The 27,712-nt window shown below is 53.9% G+C and overlaps 1 protein-coding gene and 1 long non-coding RNA gene across 10 annotated transcripts in view; one reads left to right on the top strand and one right to left on the bottom strand.

Moving 5' to 3' along the window:
* Window positions 1-27,712, bottom strand: part of PTPRE (protein tyrosine phosphatase receptor type E) — a 152,396-nt gene that overhangs the window by 42,055 nt on the left and 82,629 nt on the right. For all 9 annotated transcript variants that reach the window (XR_006603135.1, XM_045068536.1, XM_045068532.1 and 6 more), the window contains one exon: window positions 3,694-3,812. Coding sequence is in view for 8 of the 9 variants with exons in the window: in XM_045068536.1 (XP_044924471.1) it covers window positions 3,694-3,812 (119 nt within the window). In the remaining variant the exon portion in view is untranslated. The remainder of the gene's footprint in view (window positions 1-3,693; window positions 3,813-27,712) is intronic.
* Window positions 830-21,873, top strand: LOC106005698. Its single transcript, XR_001179260.2, has 4 exons — window positions 830-1,094; window positions 4,713-4,926; window positions 9,945-11,708; window positions 20,400-21,873. It is a non-coding gene; the product is annotated as an uncharacterized LOC106005698 (long non-coding RNA).

A 27,712-nucleotide genomic window follows, 5' to 3' on the forward strand; every position in this document is an offset into this window, starting at 1 on the left:
GAAGCTTCTGTACCAGCAAACACACACTTGCTTGGACGTCCACTTTCTGAAAAACCTGAAATTTCAATGGACATTTAGGTTGTTTCCAACTCTTTGGCTGTTAGAACTTTCCATCTCGTATCTTCATCTTGGTGTATCTTGAAAGTGCTTCTATAGAAGGTTCCGGAAGGGGACCCTGTACCTCTGTGTGCGCACACAGTGCATTGTAGTAGAAACTGCTCGAAAGACCCCTGCAGCATTTCCAGCTTCCGTGCTCGCCTCGACTGGGTGATGGAGTGATTTCTTCCAGCTATGAGCAATCCTCTTAATTTTTGTCAGTCTGATAAGTAAAATAATCTGCATTTCCCTACCTTCTATAGAGTTAAACATCATCTCATGATCAATAAAGCATCATCAATTCGATATTTGCATTTGGCTTGGTCACAACCTCCACCATTTTCCTGTGTTATCTATTTCTTATGAATTTTTTAGGAACCCTTCCTGTAGCAAGGACAGCAACATTTCATTACACTGTAAATCTTTACCCTCAACTCCTGTGTAAAGGAATGTCTCCTGATGATTATTTAAAACATTCTGTTCAAGGAACAAATGAGATGATTTCTGGTTAATTGATACACTGGGGCTGTATGCTGGGATTATCCCAAATAATCCTTCTTTTGGGGAACAAAGTTGCAAAGGACACCTTCACAAAGTCAGGCTCCCCCCGCCCTGGGATTCTAGGTCAAGGGAGCCTGTCCACGTGGTAACACCCAGACCTTGAAGTGGGGCCACTGCCGATTTCCCTCCTGGTTGTGTGACCAGCAGCCACCGCCCCGCCCACAAGGCCCCCAGCAGAAGCAGCACAGAGCCGAGTGTCACATCCGTTCTGATGGGCATGAGATCTCACCACAGTCCCCCTCCCTGAAAGGAGCCCCCAACGCCCACAGCCATCTCATGAGCCAATCATTTCACTTTCAAGTGAACTGAGGAGGCGGAGGGGTGAGGCTGAGTCACCCCGCCCGACAGATGTCCTCTCTGGAGCGCCCACACAGCCCCACGTCGCTTCTCTGCTTTGGGCCAACGACGTTCTGCCTGGTAGATCTGCTGCTGTTGTGGTAAGCGCTGCTGCAGGTGGTGTCCGGCCTCGGGCCAGCAGCAGCCGGCTCCTCTCTGTGGGCTGCAGGGACACACTGTCCTCGGGGCGGGTCTGGACCGTCCAGGCTGGGGGACAGTGCCAGCAACCCCCCGCCCCGGCTCCCGGAGACCAGCTGGCTGTGATGTGGGATGACAAATGCAGTTCCATGTGCTGGGAGCCTCTGTCTTTCCTTTCATGTGGCTCTAGATTTCTCTGGCTTTCCAAGCAAGGCCCGTGCTATGCTTGCCACCCCCTGCTGGAGGCAGGCATCAGAGACTGAGCCCCACCGCTCCCTCCTCTTGGGGCCTAACGGTGCATTTGTAGGACATGTGTGGGGTTAGAAAATCATGCAAAGCTCCTGAGCTGGATGGGTGTTGAACCCTTGACAACAGCCCAAAAGGCAGCACTTCGAGTCACCCCGCCCAGGCTTTCTCTTCCAGAGGGATGTCGATCATTTTTGTTTTCCCAAGGCCTTGGGATAAGCATTTTTTTGGTGTGTGTCAACTTAGCTGGACCACGAGCTGCCAGATACTTGGTCAAACATTGTCCTGGGTGTTTCCAGGGGGGTGCTGCTTTTCAGATGACAGTCAGCATTTAAATTGGTGTCTCAGGGAAAAAAAAAAAAAAAGATTGCAGCCCCTCCCCCCATTGTAGGTGGGCCTCATCCAATCAGTTGAAGGCCCACATAGAATAAAAGTGCCAGGCGTTCTGTGAGTAACAGGGAATTCTTTCTGCCTGATTGCCTTCCAACTGGGACATCACTCTCTCTGGTTCTGTAGCCACTTGCCAGCCTTCAGACTCAAACTAGGACACTGGCTCTGTGTATTTTGGACTTGACAACATCCACAATTGTGTGACCCAATTCCTTATAATAAATATAACTACAGATACAGACACAGGTGCAGATATAAATGAAAATATAAATATTTATCTGTGGATTCTGTGTCTCTGGAGAACACTAACCAATTCACCAAGTAATACCGTATCAGAGAAGTCCTTGAGTTTTATGTCTGGGAGTCTTAGGAATGGAGAGGGAAGGGGGCACGGAGGAGGCATATGGGGACTGACAAGAGGCTCCGAGGCACCCTCGGGGGAATAGGTCTTACTGGTTACAGATTCCTACTACCCTGGCCACGGGCCGGAGCTGGCAGCCAGATGGGCCTCCATCTACCAGGGAGGTGTGGCCCAGGGACCCTGTGTCCAGTCCGTGGGGACCCTGAAAACACCAGTTGGACCTCTGTGTTGGGCAAACATCCAAGGAGGAGAGATCAAGGGACACTGAAGAGCCAATGTCTGGGCCGTGAGAGATTGGCCGGGGGACAGACAGGCCTCCTCTGACAGGGTGTCCTGCCAAGCACAGCAGCGGCCCCGTGGACGAGCTCCTGAACCCCGGCTGGTTGTCTCCTTAATCTGCACTGCTGAGTAGCAGGCACTATTACCACCTCCGTCTCACAGACGGGGACACTGAGGCACAAAGAGGTTCAGGGTCTTACTCCGGATCACTCGGCCAATGAGCGGCCGGCAGAGCTAGAACTGAACTCGGGCCACGTGTCTCGAGAGCCTTCGCTCTCGCTGCCACTCCTCCTCCCGCCGCCGCCTCCTCTAACCCTTGTACGGCATGTATCTCATTTCCTTGATGTAAAATTGACATACTACACACTCACCCGTTTTAAGCCTACGATTCAGTGATTTTCAGCTAATTCACAGAATTTTTCTCAGCATTCCAGAACATTCCCATCCACCTCTCGGCCACCTGGGGTCACTTGGCGTTTGACCCCCAAGCCCAGCCCAGCACTCCTGTCCCTTCTCTGGCATCAGCTTCTCTATTCTGGGCATCTCCCTTCCATGCAGCCACACAACACAGGGTCTCGTGTCTGGCTTCTTCCACTGAGCGCGTTTCTAGGGTTCATCCATGTCTGTTCACTCTTTCCTACCCCTAACTTTCAAAATATGGAAAAGGCAGGAGAACAAGCAATGAACTCCCGCGTGTCCGCCACCCACCTTTCTGATCAGGACGAGATGGCTCTGTCGGCCCAGCCCCCCACCCCGCTCCTGCTCCCCATCTGCTCTTTCTCGAATCACTCCTGGACCTCGCAAGGACATCAACATGCCTCTCTAAAATGTAAGGGCTCTTCTCCCAAAAGTATAATCTAACCACTATACCAGTACCTTGCCCAAGAATATTAATGTTAACTTCTCAACAGCAGCAATGGTCATGTCAGTGGGCCAGTATCCCCTGCGGACTCATCACTGTTCCTTCAGGCTTGTTTCAATCAGATCCCCAGGATTGGGGGGCGGGAAACTTCACTTCTGCTCTCCCGCCTCCCGCCGAAGCTGACACCAACCATCAGCACAGGGTCGTGTTCGCTGCCCCCGGACTGCAATTTGTTCTGCTCCAATTCCGCACAACTGGCCTGTCTGGCCAGCTGGTGTGGACAGGAGTGACGCGAGAGATGCTCTGCTCGCTGAGGAAGTCAGCCGCACCCTGCGTCTCCTCCCTCGGCCGTGTCATCCCAGTCCGAGAGCCTACCTGGAGGGGCAGGGGAATGCCAGGGAGGGGCATGCGGCCAGGGCCTCACCTGAGGTCGTCGAGGTCCAGTTGCTGACCGCCGCGGTGGTCTCGTTGCCCTTGAGAGCCCTGGCGAGTGGCAAGCTAACACCGGCCAGCAGGAGCGGACAGAAGGGCTCCATGGCGAATCTGTAAGAAGCAGGGACAGCCTCAGAGGGGCCCCACCACCCATCTTGGGTGGTCGGGCCCCCCGCTGAGAAGGGCCACTCATGGAGGACAAGGCCGACTGGGGACAGAATGCTGGTGGGCGTGCTCTGGAGCACTGGGTTGGGAGGCGGGTCTGGGGACACTCCTGGCGCAGTTTACTGGTGCACTAGGGAAGTGATCTCACCTTGGGATGAGAAAAGTTAGTAACTCTAAGAGTTGTTCCCACATTAGAAAAGCACTTGCTGTTCAGGTTAATTTCCTTTCTTTTTATTTTTTTTAAAGATTTTATCTATCCGTTTGTTTATATCCAGACGGAGAGATAGAGAGGCAGCGGGAGCAGCAGAGGGAGAGGGAGAAGCAGGCTCCCCGCTGAGCAGGGAGCCCGATGCAGGACTCGATCCTAGGACCCTGGGATTATCACCTGAGCTGAAGGCAGACACTTAACAACTGAGCCACCCAGGTGCCCCAATTCCCTTTCTTGTGTGTTTGTCTGGTTTTGCAAGGAGAAGAGAGGTGAACCAGGATGCGGAGGTGTCCAGGGAGGGTAAAGTCTGAAAATACCAGATCAGTGATTCTGAAAGGTCGCTTCACGGAGCCTCAGTGAGGCCCTTTACCCACAGCTTCTGGATTGCCACATGAAATGATCTGTTCAATATTTCGGGTACATTCTATGGTGTCTGCTGTGACATGAGTGTAGCATTTCTATTTTGTATCACGACAGCCAAGAGAAGAGCACCCCTTGGGAAGAACTGCAGGGTCGGGAGTCAGGTTCACTGGCAGGTGGTCATAGGGGTGGGGGTGCTGGGAAGCGAGGAGGCCGGACCCCTGCACAGAGTCCACCTCTGCTGTCCCCCTAGTCACAAACACAACGTGTGCCCCCAGCCCTGATTCTGAGTGCAGGCCTTCCCCACACTCTGGAGCCTGATGGAGCCTCCAAAGGCCAGCCCGTCCTCCTGGGCCTGAGATGTGAGCAGTGAGAATGGGAATGCGCCGGCCCGCCTGGTCAGTGTTCCTTCGAGCCCTGTACTTCCTACTGCTCTCCTGAACTTCACGCGGCCTCCGGGAACACGGCTTTGCCTCCCGTCTGAGCCCCCAGGTGAGGCAGAGGAAAGACCCCTCGTCCCCCAGGAGGGGCCACCATCAGTTCCTTTCTGATGGAGTCACGTGGGCCCACTGGGGACGGAGGTCAGTCTTTATTGGGTGGGTGGCTAATGCGATGAGGTTCAACACAGGAAAATGTTCTTTTACCCAGACCTGTAAGGCCCACCGCAGATCCCCACTTGGTGCCCCATTTTCCCAAAATAGCCTTGGATCCTGAGGAAATGTGGCATCGACCTCTTGGTGGTGGAGAGAGGGACTGGCCCCCAGAGAAGGGGCCTGGCCATGGGAGCCGAGGGAGACCTGGCGGTGGTGATGGTGATGCGGTGGGCTGAGGGGTGGGCTCCCTCCCGCGGTGGGCTGAGGGGTGGGCTCCCTCCCTCCCACACTCCCCACTCCACTCCGTGGTCAGCCTGGGTGCCCGTCCGCTCACCCAGGACTTTCCTGCAAAAAGCCTCGCTGACCCAGACAAATGGACCGAGTCCCAGAAACACTGTCCCTTGTAATCAGAGGAGACGTCTGAATGAGCGCAAACAATCGTCATCATGTTTCAGCTGAAATGGAACCATCTTGAGCTGCAATCATCCCGGGACAGTGACAGCCACAATCAATCTTTTCACCTCCTTCTTCTTGTTCCTTTACCAAATACATTTTAGACTTTTAAAGTGAGACACACACACACACACACACATGCACACACGCACACACGCACACATGCTTGTGACCGGGGAGCACCTACCACCACCAGGCCCTTCGTCTAGGCACTGCCCTCACAGCAACCCTCCGGGACTGAGAAACTGACCCAACATTGGGTCAGAGGAGATGGAGGAGTCATCATTCGAACCCAGGACGGCCAGAGACAAAAGCCCTCAAGCCCTGACGGGCAGCTGTGCACAGGCTGCATTAAACAGAGTCTGCTCTTGAACACCGCTTTTACGTAACTGAATAGGCGGCAGAGTAATGGACTAGGAAGTACCCGCTGGTTTAATCCAACTCGGAGACGCAGACTTCCTAGTGGAAGCGTATTTTCTTGTTACATGCATTTATTCAAAACCTTCCTCTCCAAATGTCCCACTACCTAAGAGAAGGCTGACATTTGTGAGCCAGACAAAGACCCATCAGACCCCCCCCCCGCCCCGCCCCGTTGGCCGCATCTCCTGGGTCCGCAGGTGATTTGGCCACTATGGCCAGCAGAGGGCACTAAACCTTGCTGAATTCAAGCCCCAGGAGTCCCCCAATTGCGGCATTATATTTCCAGACGGATGACAACTTTCCTGTACCTGGCTCTTCACCCTCAAAGGGTTTGTGCAAGCTAGCAATAAGCACAGACACGAGTCCGCACAAAAGGAATCCTGGAAACAGCAGTTAAATCCATAGTGAATTTTAAGGATTTGTATTGAATCTACCATACGTGAAGTATTCTGGGCATTTACATGCTGGGTCTCAGAACTGAGATTATCACAGTAGTTTGCAACAAAGCAGCTTTACTTTGACTCTTATGGAAAGCCAGCCAGCTATCGGCTTGATTAGAATCGCCTTTATACTCCGTCTGGCGCCTTTCTAACACTCGGTTTTGGGCAAGCCCACAGCAGCTTCGCTGAGCTGGAAGGATGCATGGCAAAGCAGCCACCCAGCGGCTGCACTGCTCTGGAGACGAGTGTCCACGGTGCCGTGCTAGAAGGGGATGAGGCGATGATTCAGTTCGCCCAGGACTGAGTCCAGAAGGCCTTTGAGTGTCATGTTCGAGAGTTTAATTTGGTGGCATGGTCTCCCTTTCCATCAACAACCTGTCTTATGAGAACCGTTTCAGTGTATGACAAAACGACGCTGACTCCTGGGCCCAACTCCAGATGCAAAGCATCCAAACATAGGGCAAGCAACGGGTTTTATATGGACCGCGGCTGACAACCTCGGCTGTGAGCTGCCGCTGGAGTTTCCAGAGGTGGTGCTGGGAGCCGGTCAGGAGCCACCAGAGACCTGGCATTGGGCTTTGCTGCCCCAGAACGGCTGGGGGCACGGGCATCCCCTAGGACCTTGCTAGGGAGGCAGCCTCTCAGGAACCACCGGACCCCCCTACATTTTCACCAGACCCCTGCGTGCTTCCCATGCACATACAATCTGACACACGCCGGCCTCCGCAGCAGAGAAAGGTCTGGACTAAGCCAGGACAATGGGAATGAGAAGACGGAGGGATCTGAAAGGGCTTCAAAGGCAGAATCTGTAGGAACGGCGATCACCTGGACGTGCTGATGAGTAAGGGCATCCGAGGTACTGGGATTTCCATCTTGGGGAATCCCGGGGGATCACTCATGAGCTGACATCAGGGGAATGGGGTCCCCGGTCTAGGAACAGAGATGATCTGGGCACGGTATAAAACGATAATACAAGCTCCCATTTACTGAGCTCCTATAAAGTATGACAAGCCGTCTGAGGCTTCAGCGGTAAGTTACCTCCCCAGTCCTCATGGCCATCCTATGACGAACGTCCTGCTGTCCTCAGAGATGGCCTGTTGCATCTCGGGGTTCTGGAGCATTCTAGTGGAGAGTGCCAACAGGAATCACACCAGGGCCTAGGGCTCGGCTGGAGCTGGTGCTGAAGGCTCAGGGTGTGGGTGAGTTCACTCTGGGGGTGTGTGGAGGGGCAGACGTGAGCTGCTGGTGCAGCACCGAAGGAGAAGGAGGCCAGTACACTTGGGGACCGGGGAAGAGGACCCAGGCTGAGAGTCTGCAAAATGACAGCCAGGAGACAGGAAGACAGGAAGCTGGGGCCGGCAGAGACCCCGAGGCAGGGCAGGGACTCTCCTCACCCCTGCCCACTCCCCCTAGCCCTTGCTCACATGCTTCTGCCCAGTGAGGCGCCCTTTCCTCCCGGGATACACCGATTTGTTTGAACCCATCTGGGCGCTGCATCTCCCACTGAGACCTTGAGCCTCCCGAGGACAGGGGCCATCTCCCGCCACACCCAAGCTGGCCTTCCCAGCTGATTGGGAGCTGCCGGGTTTTGAGGGTGTGGAGCAGACCCTGAGCCGGTGTCTTTGGGGAGGGGCCACCCGGCTGACCCCTCCTGTCCCAGGCATGAAAAGGCACGCTGGGTTTCCTGGAGCAGATTGTGCCAGACTGTCCCCTGCAACTCAAACCCAGCAGGTGTGGTTGAAACGCCGGGTCCTTCCGATCTCACTCACAAAAGAAACTCAGCTCCTCCACAGAGGAACAGACATAAAGATTTGCTCCAGCTTTGAGCAGAGCCCCCGGGACGGGCCACGTGCAATTTCTCATCCAAAACAGGACTCTTGAGTGTGAACAAGAGGCTGAAATAGTTCTAGTCATGTGCTTCCCCACAAGACTTCATTATTGGTCAGCAGTTGGTTTTACTAAAATGGGAACCCACTAAGTAGCTTTATTCGAAAACTATTTTTAAAAAATTATAAAAGAAAAAACAACCTTCCTAGAAAATAAACTACCAGGGCACATTAAAGCAATATTTTTTTAATAAAACAACCCCTTTTTAAATTGGCTATATGAAAATAAAATGAGGACACGAACAGAATACCTATTCCCAGTCCATATTTACCTGCTTCGATCAGTATCTTAGCCTTGTATATTCTTAATATGTTTCACTTCTAATATATTTTACAATATCCTTCCTATTAAACATTTTCACAAAATTGTCTCAGAGTTTTCCAAATGAGTATCTTGTGAGCACTCGTTTCATTTGCTTTATCCCTTTTTGGCTTTTACAGGAAAAGATTATAATGTTTTCCTTTCACAACCTATGTTTTCAGTAGTCGTAGTTCTACCGAAGTTTAAATCGTTGAGAGTTTTTTTGTTTCTTCCCTTTTTTTTTTTTTTTTCTTGGTGGTTGTATTTTTTGCTGCTCTGTTGAATACTTTTATTCAACTAATTAAGAACAAAATGCAACCAACACGTAGGGCCTTGTTTACAGAAAAGTTCACCATCTCTGTAGAACACGTGGGTTGGTTGACAGAGCAAGTTTTTGGAAGGCCCCAACACTCCGTAATCTGACGAGCAGAGAAGAGAACATATACGCTCTCAAGTTGAAGTATTTTTAAAAACTCAACATCAGCTTCATTATGTAAATGTGTGGTTCCGTTACTCAGTATGCGGAACTGTTGGTAAAATCTGACATCCATGGCTTCTATTTTAACTGATGGAATATTTAGTTGGTGTGTGGGCACAATTAAAAATGATCTGTGCGTCCCCATCCGCTCTAGGTGTGATGCGTTCACCACAAACACTGAGCTCCGCGAACGTGTCTGCATTTACGTTATCCCAGAAAACAGACAGCCACAGCGTCGGGGCAGAATTCTTCCATTGCGTTTCCGGGGACATCAGCAATCATGCCAAGCGCTCACCTTTCACAGAAGGAACCTCCCAGTTACGGCTGGATTCCGTGAAATGGATGAAAAATAGCAGAACCAGTCTTGGAATCATCCCATTTTCCGTTGGAAACATCACGGCTTGAAAAGGACGCGGACCTACAGCATCATTGGGCCGTGTGTGAAATCCACCTGCTCTCGGGAGCACGAGCCGCTGTGAACCTCACCTTCTGTAAATGCGCAAGGAGAGCTCGACTGGACGCTGAGCAGGGACCACTACAGACAGTCATTTGATCTGAATGAACAGTCCCACTTCGCAGAGCTCCTGGAGAGCTCGATCCCAGAACCCTGAGATCATGACCTGAGCCGAAATCCAGAGCTGGCTGAGCCACCCAGGCGTCTCCGCATGCGTTCTCGCTTTCTTTTCTAACCACGGCGCATCTTTGAAACGGAAGTGTTGGCCCCACCGTGCTCGGGAAGGGTGGCGAAACAGTGCAGAGCACAGGGTTCCTCTTTCAGATGTGATTGCCCCTAAACAGAGGCAATCCCTGCCCGTGGCTCTCTTGCCCTAGTACGAGACCATGGGGAAGCTGGGGGAGCCCCGGGGACGGGCCACCAGGCCCTTCCTGGACTCGTTCACTGCAACTTTTCACAACTAAAATTCTCATTTTTAATTACAGTGAGATGAAAACCATGGAAGAAACCTGAAAATGGATAGGATGCACGGACAAGAAGCAAGAAACCCGGGCGGGTCACAGACAGAGAGGGAATGACGACCCCCGGAGGGAGCTGGGAAGACACATGGACAGAACACAGTGGGGTGTCGGGACTGGAGCGTGAGCTCTCTGGGCCTGCCACTGTTCGAGGCCAACGTCAGCAGCACGAGCTTCTGGTCTTCCTTCTCTCTCCAAAATACACCTCGGGGGTCACTCCAGCTAATCTCCTCCAAAGGTTCACAGCTGAGCCAGGTAGAGAGCACAGTCACGCTCACATCTGACCAAAGGCTTGCCACCCCTCCCTCATCTGACTCACACCCACGGGTCCTCCATGTTCCCCAAAGGCCTGTTCACCCAACACTCAGAACAGATGCATTTTATCAGAGGACCACTGGACTGACCCCTCAGGCAAGTCCATACAGAGACAGAGGCCCTTGCCCAAAAACAAGACAAAGCCCCATCCGTGCACCCTTGGGACCCAGCAATAGTGGGGTAAAAGGTAATGATAAATGTTGAAACCGCACAGCTCCTCCCCCACCTGTCCCCAGGAACAGGCACCCAGCACAGAGGGTCACCGCCTCCGCTGACCCTCCCCTTGGCAGTATGGATGATGGCAGAGACGTTGGCCAACTACGGGGGTGGGCAGCCCCCCTCCCTGGGTGAGCCCTGGGCCATGCCTCTGCCACATCACCTTGGGTGATGCGGGGGGACTAGACTTTCGTGGCTGGGTATACTGTAGATTTTTGATTTTGAAGAAACAAGTGGAACTGTAGACTTCAAGTATCTGCGGATTTATTTGCTCATTCATTCATTGGGCGATATTTAGGAGACCTGACTGTTTGCCAAGAGACACGTGAACAAGACAGGCACCACCCTTGTTCCCCCAGAGCTTGCTTTCTACCCGGAGAGATGAGAGAATCGATCACCGTACAGCCGACCCACCACCTGCTCGAGCTGGAGGCAGGACAAGCCAGTCCAGAGGGACCGCAAGGCTGCCTAGGGTGAAGAGGCCTCTTCTCAAGGCCGCGGCCGACCGGTCCAGGGGAGAGGAAGAGGGAGAGGGAGAGGCAGCTTGAGCTGGGGAGGGGGCCTGGGGGGGACCCGGCGGCTCCAGGAAGCCCCGGAGCCTGCACCTGGGTCCAGAGACACCTAGTGTCTCTTGGCAGGACTGATGGTGGCAGAGTTTAAGGATGGGGGCGGGGAGAGAAGCTTCCCAGCAGGACTGCTCTGAAGCAGAAGCTAATGACACTGGACAGAATTTTCCAGGCCCTAGGGCTTCTGGGGGCAGGAGCAGCTCTCAGGCCTATCCATCTGGCACCGCGGAGAAGCCCGATGAACATTCTTGAAGGAAATAGGTCATCAGAGGCTTTCACTGCAGATTTCTGTCCATCTCATCAGCCCATGTCAGGTTTCCAAGAGCCCGAGCCTCTGAGGCTGGTGGCCCGGCTGGGCTCAGTGTCTCTCTGTCTCCATCTCTGTCACCCTTGCTTCCTTCCTCCTCCCCTCCCCTCCTTAAGCCAATGAGAGCCTTTGCCAGAACATGTCCCCTCTCTGACCTTGCTTTCCGATGAGCAAAACAGGAGGACCCAGGGACAGTCAACCCGAGTCACCAGACCGAGCTGTTACAACCAATCGGCCCCACAGGCGTCGCCGTGCCTCCGGGGAGCTCTGAACTCAGCACGCAGACGGTGGCCTCTCACTCCCTTCTGGGAGCAGCCAGAGCTGTGGGTGAGTCCGTGGTCTCCACCACAGAGCCCACGCTGCAGCCCCGCGGAGAATGTCTGCACCCACGTCTGCTCTGTCCCCTTCTGGGGAGGTTGGGTCTTCAGACGGTGGGTGTTGGGGGAGAGAAGAGCCCTCTCCCCTCGAGGAAAGACAGTTTCAGAAATAATGGACACAGACCTTGGGGCTGGGCAGAGGCCCTGGGGCCACCTAGGAATGCAGGGGGGTGGAGGTCAGGAGCCCCAAAAGCTCCAGCCCCCGCCTGGTAGGGACCTCAGAGGCACCCAAGCTCAGAATGCCAGCTCAGCCCCAACTGGACACACGCTGTCTCTTCCCTGTCCTCTGTTGAGAAGGCTCGTGATTCCCCTGGAGCATGTGTGTGATTCAACACATTTTTCGGTATTCAGAAATAGACTAGAGCTTCTGTTGGGATCTGGCATTATCCAGAAAGGAGACGCACAGGCCTTAAGTAGCACAACCCCCAGAGGGAAGTGGCCCCGGAGGCTCTGGGCATCTCCCCGGGGGGGCCCCGTCCTTGTCCATCTCATCTGCAGGGACAGGGGTCAGGGACGGCGACCTTGGGCGCTCAGCACCCATGCTGGGCGGGACAGAGGTGCCGCCCGTTTCCAGATGCCCCGTGAGCCCGGTGGCGTCTTGACTTTGGCATGGGTGCCCACACTGGGCTTGGCTCACAGCAGGTGCTCAGTCTGTGCTGGCGGACAGTGATGTCCCGTGGGCCGTGGCCCCACCGTGTACTAGGAAAACGTAGTGTTTGGGGAACCACCTGGCTCTGCCCCAGAGTAAGTCTCCAAGAGCCAGTGCTAAAGTGGGTCCCAAGTGTCCTCGGGGCTGCTCCCTCCGGCTCAGACACCAAGTCTCTAGGCGGCTCCAGCCCCAGTGTACTGTGACCCTTTGAATCGGCCGTCACACAGCCACCTGGCCCGGCTCAGCGTGAGCCCAAGAGTCACGGATGGAAAAGGCCAGGGTCTTCTTTCTGCCTCGAGAATTTACCATCAACAGGGCTGTAGAGTAAGTAATCACAGGATGGCGGGGCTTTTAGGTCAGAAGGGAAAAAGGAGCAGAAGCCACTGTGATGAGGGCAGGAGGGAACCCTGCGGGGGCGCTGGCGAGACCCAAGGAGAAATGGAGCAGGAGGGCATTCAGGGAGCGCAGGCAGGTGATCCACACACGGGCAGGCTGTCCGGGCCTCCCGGGGAGGGCTTCTTCCTGGAGCAGATCCCCACTCCTGGCCTGGGTTTGCTGCTCTGTGAAGGTGCCAGAAGACGACAGCCAGGAACCCTGCCTTTCTGGCCCTGGTGTTCCAGCAGGCCACTTCGCCGTGGTGGGAGACAGGGTCCCAGGAGCAGAACGGGGCCCCCGTCCCACTGGGCACTGGGGTGGGCTTTGTCCTGCTGGACAGTGACCGGCAGCCCACAGAACCCCTTCCACATGTGGCAGGAGATGCAGAGCTGAGCCCACTGTGCACCCTGCACCCCCCCCCCCCCACCGATCTTTCCTGGGAATGTGGGTCACAGTGACCTTCCGAGGCAGCCGGAGAAAGAAGACAGCGGACTGCTCCCAGTCTGGGCAGGCGGTGCTCAAATCCCCAGGCACGGCTGCCTGTGTGCCTCCCACAAGAGCGGTCACCTTATGTCATGGAAACAGGAGGCAGGCACGGGGACACGAGATCCATTATCTACCTGCAGATGGGGACAGCTCCTCACTCCACGCCTCAGCCTGAAACGGTGGCCAAGAATGTTCACCGCTCCTTTCTGGAAGGTTCTGAGGATAATGGACATGACTGCCCGGTGAAGTTCTGCATTCCTTGAGTCCAAGGATTCACATGGTCACTGCCTCTGGTCTCCAGAGCAGAAGGAGCAGAAGCAGAAGCTCCCAGGTTCCCTGCTGGAGCCCAAGCCGCTCCAAGGCTGCTGACTGTTCTGACATGTCCCTGCAAGCCAGGCCTCGAGGCCTCCGTGTTTCTGCCCAAACACAGCCCCTTAGCACCCAGGTCTGTCTAACTGGCAGGGTGGTGTCTGGTCCCCACTGGGGTCTCCTTCTGTTCCAGCCTTTCCAGGCTTTTTCAGTGAAAGGTGAGCCGAACGAGAGAGACCAGCCATGGTCCCTCTTAGGTGGTCCACTGCTTTATAGACCCTGCAAGGCGCTCTGTGCACCAAGAAATCCTGTGAGTGCAGACACGGGAAGGGCACCCTACCTTCCCCAATGTCCCCACTGCCCACTTCATGGGGCGACCACAATCAAGCCAGGCGCTACCCATACCTTCTGGGTTAAGCAGCAAAGCAAAGGCCAGAAGACCGAGCCAAATGCTTTGGCTCACTGACACATCTCAAGAGTGGGAAGTCAGTTGACGTCAACGGGCGATGACAAACGGGACCCCAATGTTCCCAGAAGACGGACAAGCCCTTCTTTGCACCCACAGGTCAGATATCTCCTCAATATCTTTGCGGGTTCAGGTGTGCACGGGGTGAATTCTGGGCCCTGCAGATCCCTCCACCCAGCCGGCAGCCAAGAACAGACCATGCTTGGGAGATGGTCCCGGCAGGCCCTCGTGGGTGGACAAGCCCCATCAGCCCGCTGACTCCAGAAACAGACTGGGAAGGACAGCGCCAGTTTTCTCGAATCGCAGCTAAAGCCACGAATCAAACACGTCCTGCCCCCAAGCGCCGAGCTAAGCCCCCCACCCCCCTCCTATCCCGTTGGCTCCCGGCAAGTCTTCGAGGGACCAGGGACCCCCGTGAGACTCGGGGGCCTTACCTACGGACACTGTATCTGTTTCCCATAAAAGCAAGACACCATCACTCATAGGGTAAGACTCTCATTTTGTTATATGCTGGGGAAGAACAGAACCTCAAAGAACAAAGATGTGTTTTCACAGTAAAGGAGGGACAAATCTAGAATTTGCCCGAGCTTCGGGTGTGGACACACTTACATGAACCGAAGGTCCAGATAATAATAGTAAAAGCCCTCAAGCCGGCCGACGTGCAGCCCTGGCGTGTTCCAGATGCATCCGTCGTGATCCTGCCTTTCCAGAGAAGGTCTTGCTTGTCGGAAAAGACACTAAGGGCGTGCTTTTTATCCGAGTTGGGGAAGGCTGGAACTTAATTGCTTTAGAACAAAGGTAATTGCAAACCTCTAAATGTGGAACCTCTGAAACATCATTAAGAGGAGACGGACAGAGAAGCCCACCTATTAAGAGAGAACACGAAATAAAACAAAACCAAAAAACCCGCACACAGAAATGACAAGGGGATGAGGAGTTGCTGGCTCGTGTCCCTGCCCTGGTCTGGCGGATGGTCGCCCGGCAGAGGTCTACACCCCTGTGCCCTCCGGAGGCCCTTGTGTGGCTCCTCCCCTGAGAGGCAGCTACTCAGAGAGGCAGGGGCCACCTTGGCCTTGACAGATGAGGACAGGGAAGGCAGGGACAGTGGGGGACCTGCCCACCGTGCCCAGACTCCCAGGACAGAGAGCACTGGCTCTTTTTTTTTTTTTTTTAAAGATTTTATTTATTTATTTGACAGAGAGAAATCACAAGTAGGCAGAGAGGCAGGCAGAGAGAGAGAGAGGAGGAAGCAGGCTCCCTGCTGAGCAGAGAGCCCGATGCGGGACTCGATCCCAGGACCCTGAGATCATGACCTGAGCCGAAGGCAGCGGCTTAACCACTGAGCCACCTAGGCACCCAGCACTGGCTCTTTTTGTAGACTGAAGCGCATCCCGGGCTCTGCAGGGGTGAGACCACACAGCTCCCCACTACTCACACACACAGAGTCTGGTTGGGGACCTCTGGGACACACAGAACCCTCCGGGTTCAGGAGCCTGAACTGTGAGCACATAGAATTGTACGGCTGCCCCGAGCCCTGGGAGGCAGGCGTTCGTAGGAGAAGGTGGCTGGGAAGGTGGCCGGGAGGTGCCATGAGGCCCCTGGGGCGGCGGCCAGGCCAGCCCAGGGAAAGGGTCTCAGCCTGAGCACGGCAGCAGCAGCCGAGATGCTGGGGAGCTTAGTGGTGTGTCTTTGCTCCAAGAATATCTCCACTTCCTCACGCACGCTGTGTCCCCCACTGGACCGCAGCGAGTCAGCCCCAGGCCCTGCGACCACCGGGTACTGGGCACGACACACCAACGCAGGGACCATTCTGAGAACGTCCGGCCAGAGTTCCCTCCTCAGTTAGGAAACCAGGCACAGGGAATGAACCGACTTCCCAGAAAACTACATTTTTATTTCTTGATTTGCATTTTCTCTTACTATGCAAGCACCAAGGGGCAGTGCTTCTTAAAAGAGAGATGAAGAGATGGAAATTATTTTCTCAAGTTGGTGCTGATCGCTTTATACTGAAATCACTGGATGCGACGCAGCCGTGAGATAAACTAAGCACAGACAGTCCACGAGGAGGTCTCAATGCGCCTTCCAAGCAGAGAGCTGGATTCAGTCATTTCCAAACAGGCCGCCCTCCCTGGCTGCCCTTGCCTGCCCGCAACCTTACCATGAGCGCCGCACAGGAGAGCTCCTTCTCCTCGGGTCACCGCGGGCTCGGACCTCCAGCCTAGGTGGAATGCCCGCGCCCAAGAGAGCTGTTGGCCAAGGAGACCAAGAAGAGGAGATTCAGGAGGTCTCTTTGGGTTCTTGATTTTGCTTTTCCTCCATGGGGGCAGGATGAAAAGATGGTCTGGAAGTGGAACTACTGGGCCTTCTTCTCCGGGTTTGTGAAGGACCTCCTGGGGCCTTGCCTGCTTCTAGGCGCGTCCCAGAGACAGGGCGCATCCCCGAGACAAGCCACAGAGAACCAGAGCTCCTGGAGGAGCCACAGGTGGTTCCACGTGAGTAGGCCACTCTGGGAGAGGGATGGCCCTCTTGGGGGAAGCAAGGGGACCTCACTGCCGACACTGGGCCAGGTTAGACGGTCCCGCAGTAAAGGATGGGCTCATATTTTTAGGCCGTTAGTTCTCAACTCATTAGGAGAAAAAAAAAAGAAAGAAAGAAAGAAAGAAAGAAAAAGCCTCTTCAGCAAAGCTCATTACTTTTCCTGGGAATTGGGGGAAATAAAACCAGCTCATGAAATAGCATCTGAAAATGCACTTTGCCAGGTAAATGACAAAGAGCTATTTCTAGAAGACAACAGGACCGCCTGTTTTTAGGTGCAAAAGGGTTTAAGGGCTCCCTACATCTGGTTTCGGATTACCAAGATCAAAGGCCTCGCAAGCAGAAGCAGCTCCTGGGGAGTGTGGATGTTTTCACAGCAGAATGGGAGTTCTCACACACCTCAGGCTGGGTTTGAGGACTGCTTGAGCTGGAATTAGAAGTCTCCGGAGAGATCTTGTTTAGCAAGCTCAGTAGCACTGGACGTCGTGATTGGACATGGATCTTTATCCACTCAATTTTCTGTTTTTTTTTTTTTCCCTGAACAAATGGGCAACTTGTTCTTTAAGACAGGACAGAGAGCACATGACTTGTAGTTTCGACGTTCTCTCTTGTCCCGGTGGCGTGTCACTCAAGTCTTGTGTCCAGGAAGCTTCGGGGACTCCGAGCTTCGGGAGCAGCAGGCAGAACCCATGAGGTCTGCAGGGAAGCAGGGGCATTGACAGTCAGCGGGGAGGAAGGTCTGTGGTCACCCCCAGGTCCGCCCGACTCCTCAGCTGGCCCCTGTAATTTAGTCTCCATTCCAGAACAAGAATGGCGTGTTAAATGAGAGCTACTTCTAGAAGAGAGAGCATAAAAGGTAGGAGATCTGGGGCACCTGGGTGGCTCAGTGGGTTAGGCTTCTGCTTTCGGCTCAGGTCGTGATCTTAGGGTCTTGTGATCGAGCCCCGCATTGGGCTCTCTGCTCAGCAGGGAGCCTGCTTCCTCCTCCCCGTCTGCCTGACTCTCTGCCTACTTGTGATCTCTCTCTGTCAAATAAATAAATAAAATATTAAAAAAAAATGTAGGAGAACTGACTCTAAGTTCCACCTTTGCCCCGGATCGACTGGTCTCCTGGAAACCCAAGTTACTAGATTAGAAAACAGAAAAACAGAGGAAGCGGATGGCTGAAGGTATGAGGTCTCAGTTTACTCTTCCACAGAGCAGGCCAGTAAGTATCTTTTGTAATGCCATTTCCAGCTGGCCAGGGGCAGAACCTCCCTCCTTTATGGGAGGCTCAGAATCTGCAGAAGGTGTTTCCCTGAGCCAAGGAGGAGCTCCATCAAAGGAAGGGACAGGGAAGACCAAGCAAAGCTTCCTCGCTGGGAGTCCGCTGAGCCTCCCCTCTGATGCTGACAGAGTAACACCATGGCAACTGGTCTTCAAAGAATCTAGAAAATCCTTTATGTTAAGGAGTAAAAGGTCCTTTATCGTTCATTTCTGTGCTTTATTACATTACACACTGCTAAAGGCCCATGGGCACATTTCTGGATTACATGCTGAAACTGATTTCATCAAAGAATTATATAAAAAAAAAACAACCCATACATATGCAAGAAAAATGTAAGGCCCCAGCATATCACCAGCTCTTCTGTACTCCTGGCCCCCATGGGCTTCCTGCCGGTCCCTCCTGAGCAGGGCCTTGGACCATCCTGAGGACAGGAGAGCCCTCTGCCTAGGCTACCAGCAAGGGCTCTTTTTTTTTTTTTTTTAAGATTTTATTTATTTATTGACAGTCAGAGATCACAGGTAGGCAGAGAGGCAGGCAGAGAGAGTGGGGGTAGCAGGCTCCCCGCTGAGCAGAGAGAACCCCTCCAACCCGCCAGTGCAGAGCTGGATCCCAGGACCCTGAGATCATGACCTGAGCCGGAGGCAGAGGCTTAACCCACTGAGCCCCCAGGTGCCCTACCAGCAAAGACTCTTAAGAATGCTGGCGTGTGAGTAAGTCTGTTAAGGGACCATTTCAATTTCAATCTCCTATGGACCGCACGCTAATTTGCATATTTCCAATTAAGCGACTTGCCCTCTCGAAGATGAGTACAAAGAGAAGAGCTTATTCGGTGGGAATGAAGTCCTCCACTGCAGTAAAGACAAGAGAACCACAGATGCAAGAAAGCTTCTCAAGGGCACACTTTCACAGATTCCAATGCCACACTTGCCTTTAGTTCATCATCAAGGAGCCCACTGACCACTCACCCGCCATGAACAAAGAGGAAACTTCCCAAGTTTCCCCTGATGGGAACAGATAAGACAAGAATGCTCTACAGCTAGAAACTTTACGGAGACATTTTTTTCCATTGAAGAAAACCATCGCTCTTATTTTGAAACAAACCAATGAAGGAACCCTGGAAACCTGTACCTGGCAACTCTTCATTCCTGAAAACATTCCCATAAAACCGCTGCCGACGAAGGCTTCGCCGTCTCTTCTCAGACATTGTGGACCACATCAACGTGTTACTGTGGTTCCTGAGCATCACAAACGAGCAGTGATTCATTTCTCTACACCTGTACAGGCCTGTAGACTGTCATTTCCTATACGATATAACATCACTGAATTCCGTATTCACTAAAAATTACCACCTCAGCAGTGACAAGAGAGCTGTGTTCCGGAGAGTCTGCTTTTACCCAAACCAAATTATTAGAGAGTAGATGATAATTCAGAGGAGGAGGGGGAAGACCCAGAGGACAGGAAGTTGACCTGAACAGGTAAAGTAAACAACAATTAACAGAAACCAAGGACCCTGCCCCTGATACATTATCCGTTCTTGTCACTTTTTCGATCAGAAATGGCCTTGGCCCTGGCGGAGGTGCTCCCGATTTTTCTGCAGCAAATCTGAACAGCGACTTCTCCTCCAGGGAAAGGGCTCAGCAGATTCCTCATTCTCTTCATGTTATATTTTAATTTTAACAGAGATACTCAGAGGCAACAGCCTGCCAAAGCACTGTGCCTGGAGGGGGGCCCTGGGGCGATGGTGGCTTCTTTCCATCCAGCTGTCATCTCCTGACCCTTGCTCACGTGGCTGTCCCAAGCAGATGCCAGCCTCACCCACGCCGCTTCCCCGCTAGCCCACTGTCCAGGGCCCGGCACCTGCCACTGCTCAGGGAAGCCCTGCTTTCTCCATGACAGTCCCCGGGCCTGGAGGTCTGGGCTGGGACCCACAGCTGGAGATCCTCTGCTCCATGAATCTTCTGTCTCCTCTTCCTTCTGAACTTGAATGTGGGCTCCCAGTGAGCTGAGTTCAGCTCATGGCCTTGTACATCTTGGAGGGGTCCTGCGGGCGAGGGGCAGAGTCTGTAGCAGCACCCGGTAAGACTGCAGAGACGTATCAGAACAAGACTTGGTGGAAGGCCACACCTGTGCCTGGGAAGGCAGGAGAGTGGCAGGAGAGCCTGGGGAGGAACAGGAGAGGTCCCACGTACCTTCTTCAGGCAGGCCATCCACTGTCAAACTGTTAGACACCTCCTTTTCTGGACCTGCATTTCACTGAAACCCCAAAGAATGCACAGTAGAAAGGTGGTCCCAGGCACAGAGGCCTAGAGCAGTCAAGGCCACCCCACATTCTCACTCGGGCCTTGTGCAGGGAGCAGGTGTGCTGGGTGCCCCCGGGGAGGGCAGGCCCTGCGGCCGGAGGGAGCTAGGCTGTAAGCATGGTGGGTTGAGACCTCCAGGGCTTCAGAATACGATCCGGACACCTTCAAGGTGGTAATCAGGCAAATATTATCAGATTTCCGTTTGACGTTCATCTGGGCTGTGTCAGTAAATCGATTTTTGCCATCCTTCACAGGATCCATAAATGAACCGACACTTTCACCCCTGCCTCCAGGGCTGATGCCGAGGTAGGACGATAAACCAACGTCCTCCACCAACGTTGTGAGATCGTCTCGCTGCAACCCTGGGTTAATTTGTCTCAGCAAATATGTCAATTGCTGGGGCACAGCGTTCTGTCAGAGATCAATACCTAAATGTATATTCTAGAATCGTTCCTGAAAACTGCAGCTGATGATACTGAAGTCAAGTCCTGGAGAGGAACGCGCAGTCGCCGTTAAAGCCGAATAAAGACGCTGAACCTTCACCTAAAAGTGACCTCATGGGAATGGAGCACTAAAAGACCCAGGAGGACACTGGGAACTCCAATATTCTTCTTTTCTCTTTTTTTTTTCTCCCCCAACAGCATTTTTAAAGGAGCCCGTGGAGCCCTGTCCTCTCCCTTGTGTCAGGCACCTATCTCGGGCTGCGGCGAGGCTCTTGGGCACGACGCAGCAAGAAGAGAGCTCCGTGTGCCTGGGGTCCTGACAGGAGAGGGTGAAGGAGCACGGAATGAAAGCACGAACTCGGCTTGGCAGGGCATCACATCCTCGGGGAGGCTGACAGCAGTAGCCTGACCCTTTTCACCAGTCCTCTGACTGTGCTACAATTCTAGAAACAGCCTACGTGCCTGAGCACCCACTCCCCAGGGGGGAGGATGGAGGTGGCCTGAGGACAGGAGACGTCCTGGGACCGCACGTAGCTACAGGACAAGGTGCCAGCCAACCCCAGCGCTTCCACTTCTGTTAACTCCTGCCTGCCTCAGTTCGGTGCTCCTCTTTCCATCACGCAGGGTGTGCTCACACACCGCAGAGGCTCAGGGATGTCCGGAACCCCACGCCTTGCCCAATGAGGTCACAGCCTCCTCAGTGGCCAGCACAGGACGTGGGGAACGGACGGACGAACAGACGGACGCCCTCTGCCACTAGAGAGGCGAGGTCTGCCGGCGGGCGCAAGGCTCGCGCTGCGTTCACTAAAACTCCACGTGAAGAAAGACGGCACGCTTGCAGGGCTGAAAGTCGGCTAGCGCACTCCTAGCGAAACCCAGGGTCCCCACTAAACTCCATCACTCCCCGGGGAGCCCATACTGAAACCTTCAGGACGGAGGAGAACAGCCGCAACTGTGATCTTCCTCCGTCCTGACCACGTGCAGCTGGAAACGGAGGGCCCCGGCTGGACAGACCCGGGGAGAGCTGGTGCGTCCCAGCGCAGCCGGCCCACGAGACTACTGGCCATTTTGTTATTACAAAGCCAAATAGATTGCTTTGGGCTATTTTATTTGGATACACACACACACACACACACACACACACACACACAAACACACACAATTTTAATATAAATGGAGAAGAGGATATATCCAGATTTATCTTTTGATGTATCCTCTAAAACCTGAATATCGGGACGCCTGGGTGGCTCATTCAGTTCAGCCACTGCCTTCGGCTCAGGTCATGCTCCCAGGTCTGGAATCAAGTCCCGCATCGGGCTCCTTGCTCAGCAGGGAGCCTGCTTCTCTCTCCACCTCTGCCTGCCTCTCTGCCTGCTTGTGCACTCTCTCTCTCTCTCTCTCTCTCTGACAAATAAATAAATAAAATCTTAAAACCCGAATACTGAGCCGAGGTGACACTAGTCAGGTTATTGTTTTTGTTTTTTTTTTTAATGCTAAAAGGCCCTTAAGTAAATTTCCGGTTATGATCAGCCAAACAGCAGAAATTTAGTGAAAAAACTGCTTCTATTTGTGGTCTGCTTACATATCTGAAACTGGGATCAAGAGATCCATTAGCAAAACCCAATCCGTGAGAAAATGGGTTACATTCATCAGTTAGAAATGGATTTACATTCCTGCCAGGCGCAGCAGTCATACGCTTCACGGTGTCTGAAGTTACGTCCTGACAGGGCTCAAGTCCTGACCCCTCAGTGAGAAGGTCCGCCAGCAGCCAGCAGTTACTCCTGCTTTGAGCACAATCTCTCTGTCTCTCAGCCACACAGCTGCACCGCCCTCAGCTCTTAGCAAAGCCTTTGGGGAACCCCAGGGAAGGATCCGGATCCCCCGGGGAGGACGCTTAACAAAGGTTCCCCCAGGACGCATCACAAAGGGTTGGAGACTTGGACTGTCCCTCTCGACCTTCCATCCTCCCGGCACAGGTACAGGGCCTAGGGTCCTCCCAGGAGGCACACTGTGTGCTCTGCACCCCCGACAGGACCCCAGCCTGGCACCCCTTCCAATCCCCACTTCAACTCACCAATCTGGTTTTGGTCTGAGACCCCAGGGGGCACCTGGGGACAACCCCAGAGCACATGGTGGATACTCAGGAATGTCTGGGGGACAAATTACTAGATGAATGAATGAACGAGTGCCCTGGGCTTCAGCAGGACACACAATCACAGAGCCACAGAATGGCAAACCCAAGCCCAGGTTAATACTCTTGGTGTCACATCTGCCTCCTGGAGGCAAATCCCATACCTGGGCATTATGGTATCTTGGAGAAACAAGAGAAACCTGGACCAGGTCTGGCCCTGACCGCTCCCTCCCCAGAGCTTCAGGCCCAGGAAGCCCAGGACAACATCTCTTTAACGGCACGGGCGTAGAGGCCGTCTAAACTCCAGTAAGTAGCAGAGCTGGGACTCTGCTACTGGCCAGATCTGGCCAGATCTCCCAGATTCCGAAGGCCCTGTTTGAACCACTGCACAGTCCTGCCTGGGAGGTGGAGCCCAGGGACTGGGGAGATCCCTAGAGGCTGAGCTGAAATGCCTTATCTCGGCACCTGTGAGAACCCTGGTTTTTAAGGTGGTGTCTTCCCAGTGCAGCGCACACATCACAGAATCGTTCTCTAGAAACTCACTAAAAATGCGTTGTGTCTGTGCGTCTGTGTGAGACAGAGACAGAGGGAAAGGGACATAAGTGGGGAATCCAGGGGGACTGGAGGTTGGGACAGCCTGCGGGTAGCACTCCCCCAAGGCCAAGAGGCCTCCACTTCCCAGCTGTCTTGTTTTCTGATTTTAGTCATCTCCAGGGGGGAGCACATGCCAGGAGGGCTGGTCAGGGGGCACTGAGCAGGGGCAGCTGGAGACTTAACCCCGGGGTGTTGAGGGTCCCAATCACAGAGGAACAGGAGGCTGTGGGGAGACTCCTCTCCTCCCGTCTGCCTTCAAGGAGCTCACCCTACTTGGCCTCCAGTCCTACTCCACTTCTGGGAACAGCAGCCAGCGGATGCTGGCTGGGTCCCTGAGACCTGCTCTGATTGGACCTCGAAATGGAAAGTCCAAGAGTAAGAATGGCATGAGCTGGGAGACCCCGGTGACTCCAGTGTGGCTTGGAGCTGGGAACCGCTGTGCACACCACTGTGTCCTCCTATTTGATGCCTGGAAGCCCCCGGAAGAGCCCCGAGCCCCCGGGAGCAGCGTCCGGTGGGCGGGATCGGAGCCTGCCCTCCAGCTGGGGAGGCCCGCAGCACCGGATCTGGGTTCACAGATGGGGCAGGATGGATCCCAGACGTCACTCACACAAGCTCCGGTTACCTCTGGAATACACTCCTGTCATTTGCTCTCAGGAATCTCTGGAACCCTCTCAACCTGGCCGGGGGGAGCGTGGAAGGCAGACGCCAGGGGTCTCAAACGGCCGCGTGGCGGGCATGAGGAGCCCACGAAGTTTTGTGCCGAATCTGCATGTGGGACTCCGTGGCCCTGCCTGCTGTGGGGACCTTTAAACGTCTCAGGGGAAGCGAAGAGCAGACCTCATTGTGCCTCGGACCCCAGAGTGCCCCCCCGGACAGCTCCTGCAGCTTTTAGAGTGATTTCCAACGAGGCTGAATTTCACCCCATCTTCCTCTTCCGCAGCTTCTGCTGCCTGGAGGGTCGAGCCCAGACTCCTCGTTGGCCAGCTGGGGTGGCGGCCCCCACCCCCACCCTCCCCGTGCTTGGTGCCCCCCGCCCCCAGCAAACGCATACCAGGCTTCTCACCCTCTGTATTCCGCTGCGCCCAGCTCTCAGTGTTTGCAACGCCCCTCCCGCGGGCCCTGTCGGGCAAAGCCCCCTCCAGCCTTCGTCTCTGGGGCCCCAGCCACACTCTCCAGGAGCCTGTGTCCCCAGGTGATCTGGGTGCTTGGTACCCAGGCCACTTCCTCACTTGTCTGTCCCCCCAGCATCTGAGCTCCCTCGGCTCAGGCGTTTGGTGGGCAAGCAGGAGGCGCTCAACCCGTACACACAAATGTGTCTACCTTCCATTCTTCAGGTGTACGCCATGCTCTGCTCACATCTCCTAACCACTTCTGGAGTAAAGAAGGAAAAGGAAGGACCTCACGAAATGCCTGGACGTCCCAGTCCCACTGAGACCCCAGCTGGCACAGGCGCCTTCTAGCAACAGGTCTACCCAGCGGAAGCTTCCAGCTGGCCCTGGACCAGGGGAGCACATTCCTCTGGAAGACTGAGCCACAGCCGTGAATGCAAACTAGTGCCACTGCAGGGACCACTGGCTGGGCCACGACTTGGTGGGATGGAGGCCTGACTGCACACCTGCTCTGAGCCACACCACACAGACACCCGTTCCGGAGGAATGTGGTTCTCTGCCTGCAAACAGAGGGTCCCAGGGGCTCTAAGTGTGAAAGTTCACTGCAGCCCAGAGGTGGCACATCAGAGCCTGCAGACCCAAGGTGACCCACAGACAGCCTGCGTTCAGCCCGGGATGTGTTTCAGAAGCTTTTCCTTTTTTGAAAGGTCTGATCCCATACAGTCCGCGCACACACTTGAAGCCGATGGTTGGGGCTTCTGACAAATGTCTGCCCCTCATAACCCAGGCTGTAATGTCAGCCTACTCTCCCCCGACCCTGAGAGGCCGACACTGTTCTGATCCCCATCGGCAGAGATGATTAGCTCTGTCTGCTCTTGAACGTCGTATCAATGGATCTGTATGGCGTGTGCTCTTCTGTGTCTGGCTTCTTTGATTCAGCAGGTGTTGGAGGTTCACGCTCGTGCCTGTGTCTGTTCCTTTCTACTGGGAAGAATCGTCCACGTGTGCCTGCCACAGTGGGCTTACCCGGTCTCCCCTGGACACCTGTTTGGGTCATTCCCCGTGTTTTGCTGTTATGAACCAAGCTGCTCGGAGCTTGATTACAAGTCTTTTTGTGGACGCACAGTTCTCATTTATTTGGGGCTTAATGTCTGTAAGTGGAACTGCCAAGTTCAAGGATCGGGTGCACGCTTATCGTTTAAACACTTTCTAAATTAGTTTGACATATTTAAAAAGAGGGGGACATCCGCATAAAGGCTGGAGAACTGGTTTCCCAGGTCCAGTCTGCACCTGTGTGTGGCCGCAGGGCCCTCGGTACGAGCCTGGATGTGCAGAGCCGCGTGTTCCCACTCGGCCCCAGTCCCCACTGGGTCACCCCCGCCCCCCGCTCCTGCATCACACAGCCTGTGGCTGCCACCCCACACAGGGGCACCCAGCCCCGGTCCTCGGATTCCAAGTGGTTCCCCGTCACTGCCTCCCTCACTCAGGACTCCAACGGAGGGTGCTGACGGGGGCTAGGGGAAGGGTATAGGGAAGCCAGGGGGACCCTTGAATGTCGTCTGGTCTCAAAGCAAGACGTTTTCCTAATTCCAAGTGAAATCTCCCTTCTCAGGTCACCACTGTCCATAGTTGTGGGAAGACTTTAATTTGGTTCACTTTTCCTTAATAGGCCACGTGTACATGGTTTTTAATCTTCTTTTATTAAAAGTGAATCCACCGTCATCACTCCAGTCTCTGTGTCCACATCTAATTAGGGCAGAAGCTTGGCCCAGCCCAGCAGGGTGTGTCGCCATCCCTCAAGAAGAACCCACTTTGAAGACCAGCCCCCATCTTTGGAGGAATGTTAACTGGGCCAAACAATGAGCATGGATTCTTTACAACCACATCTCTGGGAGATGTGCGGGAGAAAATTCTGCCCACAAATTGCAACTAAGAAACGAACTCTCTATGTTTTATACCTCAACGAAACTGCTTCAGCATCTCCTTAAACACCCCAGCCACGAAATGTTCATTCAATGATTTGGCCCACCTGCTGGACGACGGCCAAGGAGACAAACGTAACCCAGCTCTCGGCAACCGCGCTGCACACACCGCCTCGGAAGGCTGCGGGGCTCTTCACGGGACGGCCTTTCCCTACAGGCCGCTTCCCAGAGTGTTGACGTCCATCCAAATCCTTCTACCACCAGCCGCCAGGGCACTCAGAAATAGCACTAGATCATTCCAACCCCTTTCCCAACGGAGCCCCTACCTGCTGTGTATCTTGACCCCACAAACCCAGACCTGCAGAGCAACTCCTCATTCCCTCTGCTTACAGCTCTGGGGGGAGAATGTTCTCTTTGCCACGTCTGAGCCGGCTCATTGATCAGTTCCCATCTGGTAAGGCTAAACACTTCAAGTGATCTAGTTCCAGGGGTTACATTTTTCTTTATTGATGCTCTGTCAGTAAACTACAATCAACAGCATATAATTACGGAAAATTATAACAGTAACACAGCAGTAAGCCAAAAAAGCTACCCTTGGGGAATATTAATAAATAGATACTCTTCTCTTTAATAGAAAATTCATGCCTATTTCATAAAATGCTCTGCTCTCACACTGGGAAGCATTATGACACTCATGCATTTTTAAAGAAACTCAGATTTTAGTACGACCAGGAGCCAGTAATAGAGATTTGTTTGTTTATTCATTCAACAAATATTTACTGAGTATCTTTTGGACACAGAGCATGGAAGGAGGCCTTGTTTAATCAACAAGATTAGACAGAGATGCTGCCTTCAAGGGATTTCGATTCTGACCAGGGAGAACAGTTATCCCTGCACAAGGACATCAGTGGGGTCAAGTTGGGGGTGTGGAGTCTGGCTGCACCCAAACCACTTGAAGGCTGCCTCCACCCTTTGTGTCCTACACAGACACACAAGGTGCTGGAGATGCCTCGGGGACTAAAACCCCATTCTTGCCTTTGGGAAGCTTCCAGCGGCAGGAAATGATATCGCTCCCATGCACTAAGTGTGCACAGTGACCACCGAACTGAGCAGAAATCCAGACGGTCAGTGGCATGGCTTCAGGAGGAAGGTCAGGCTCTCTTGCTGCTCCTGCCCTCGTGAAAAGCTTTACTGGTTTTCAGCAAAGCCTGGAGAAGCTATCCATGGATATTTTGAGTGTCTGGGCTCCTGGGGTGGCTAGGTCTGCTCTCACAGACAGGGCGAGGAGAAGCTGGGCTTATGGGTCAGGGAAGCTGGGCTGTTCAGTGACCGTGACCTCAGAGCCATCCTTAAGGTATCTCCCTG

The sequence above is a fragment of the Mustela putorius genome, unplaced genomic scaffold (assembly GCF_011764305.1).
Source record: "Mustela putorius furo isolate JIRA1106 unplaced genomic scaffold, ASM1176430v1.1 tig00003909_pilon_pilon_pilon, whole genome shotgun sequence".
NCBI classification, from domain to species: Eukaryota; Metazoa; Chordata; class Mammalia; order Carnivora; family Mustelidae; genus Mustela; species Mustela putorius.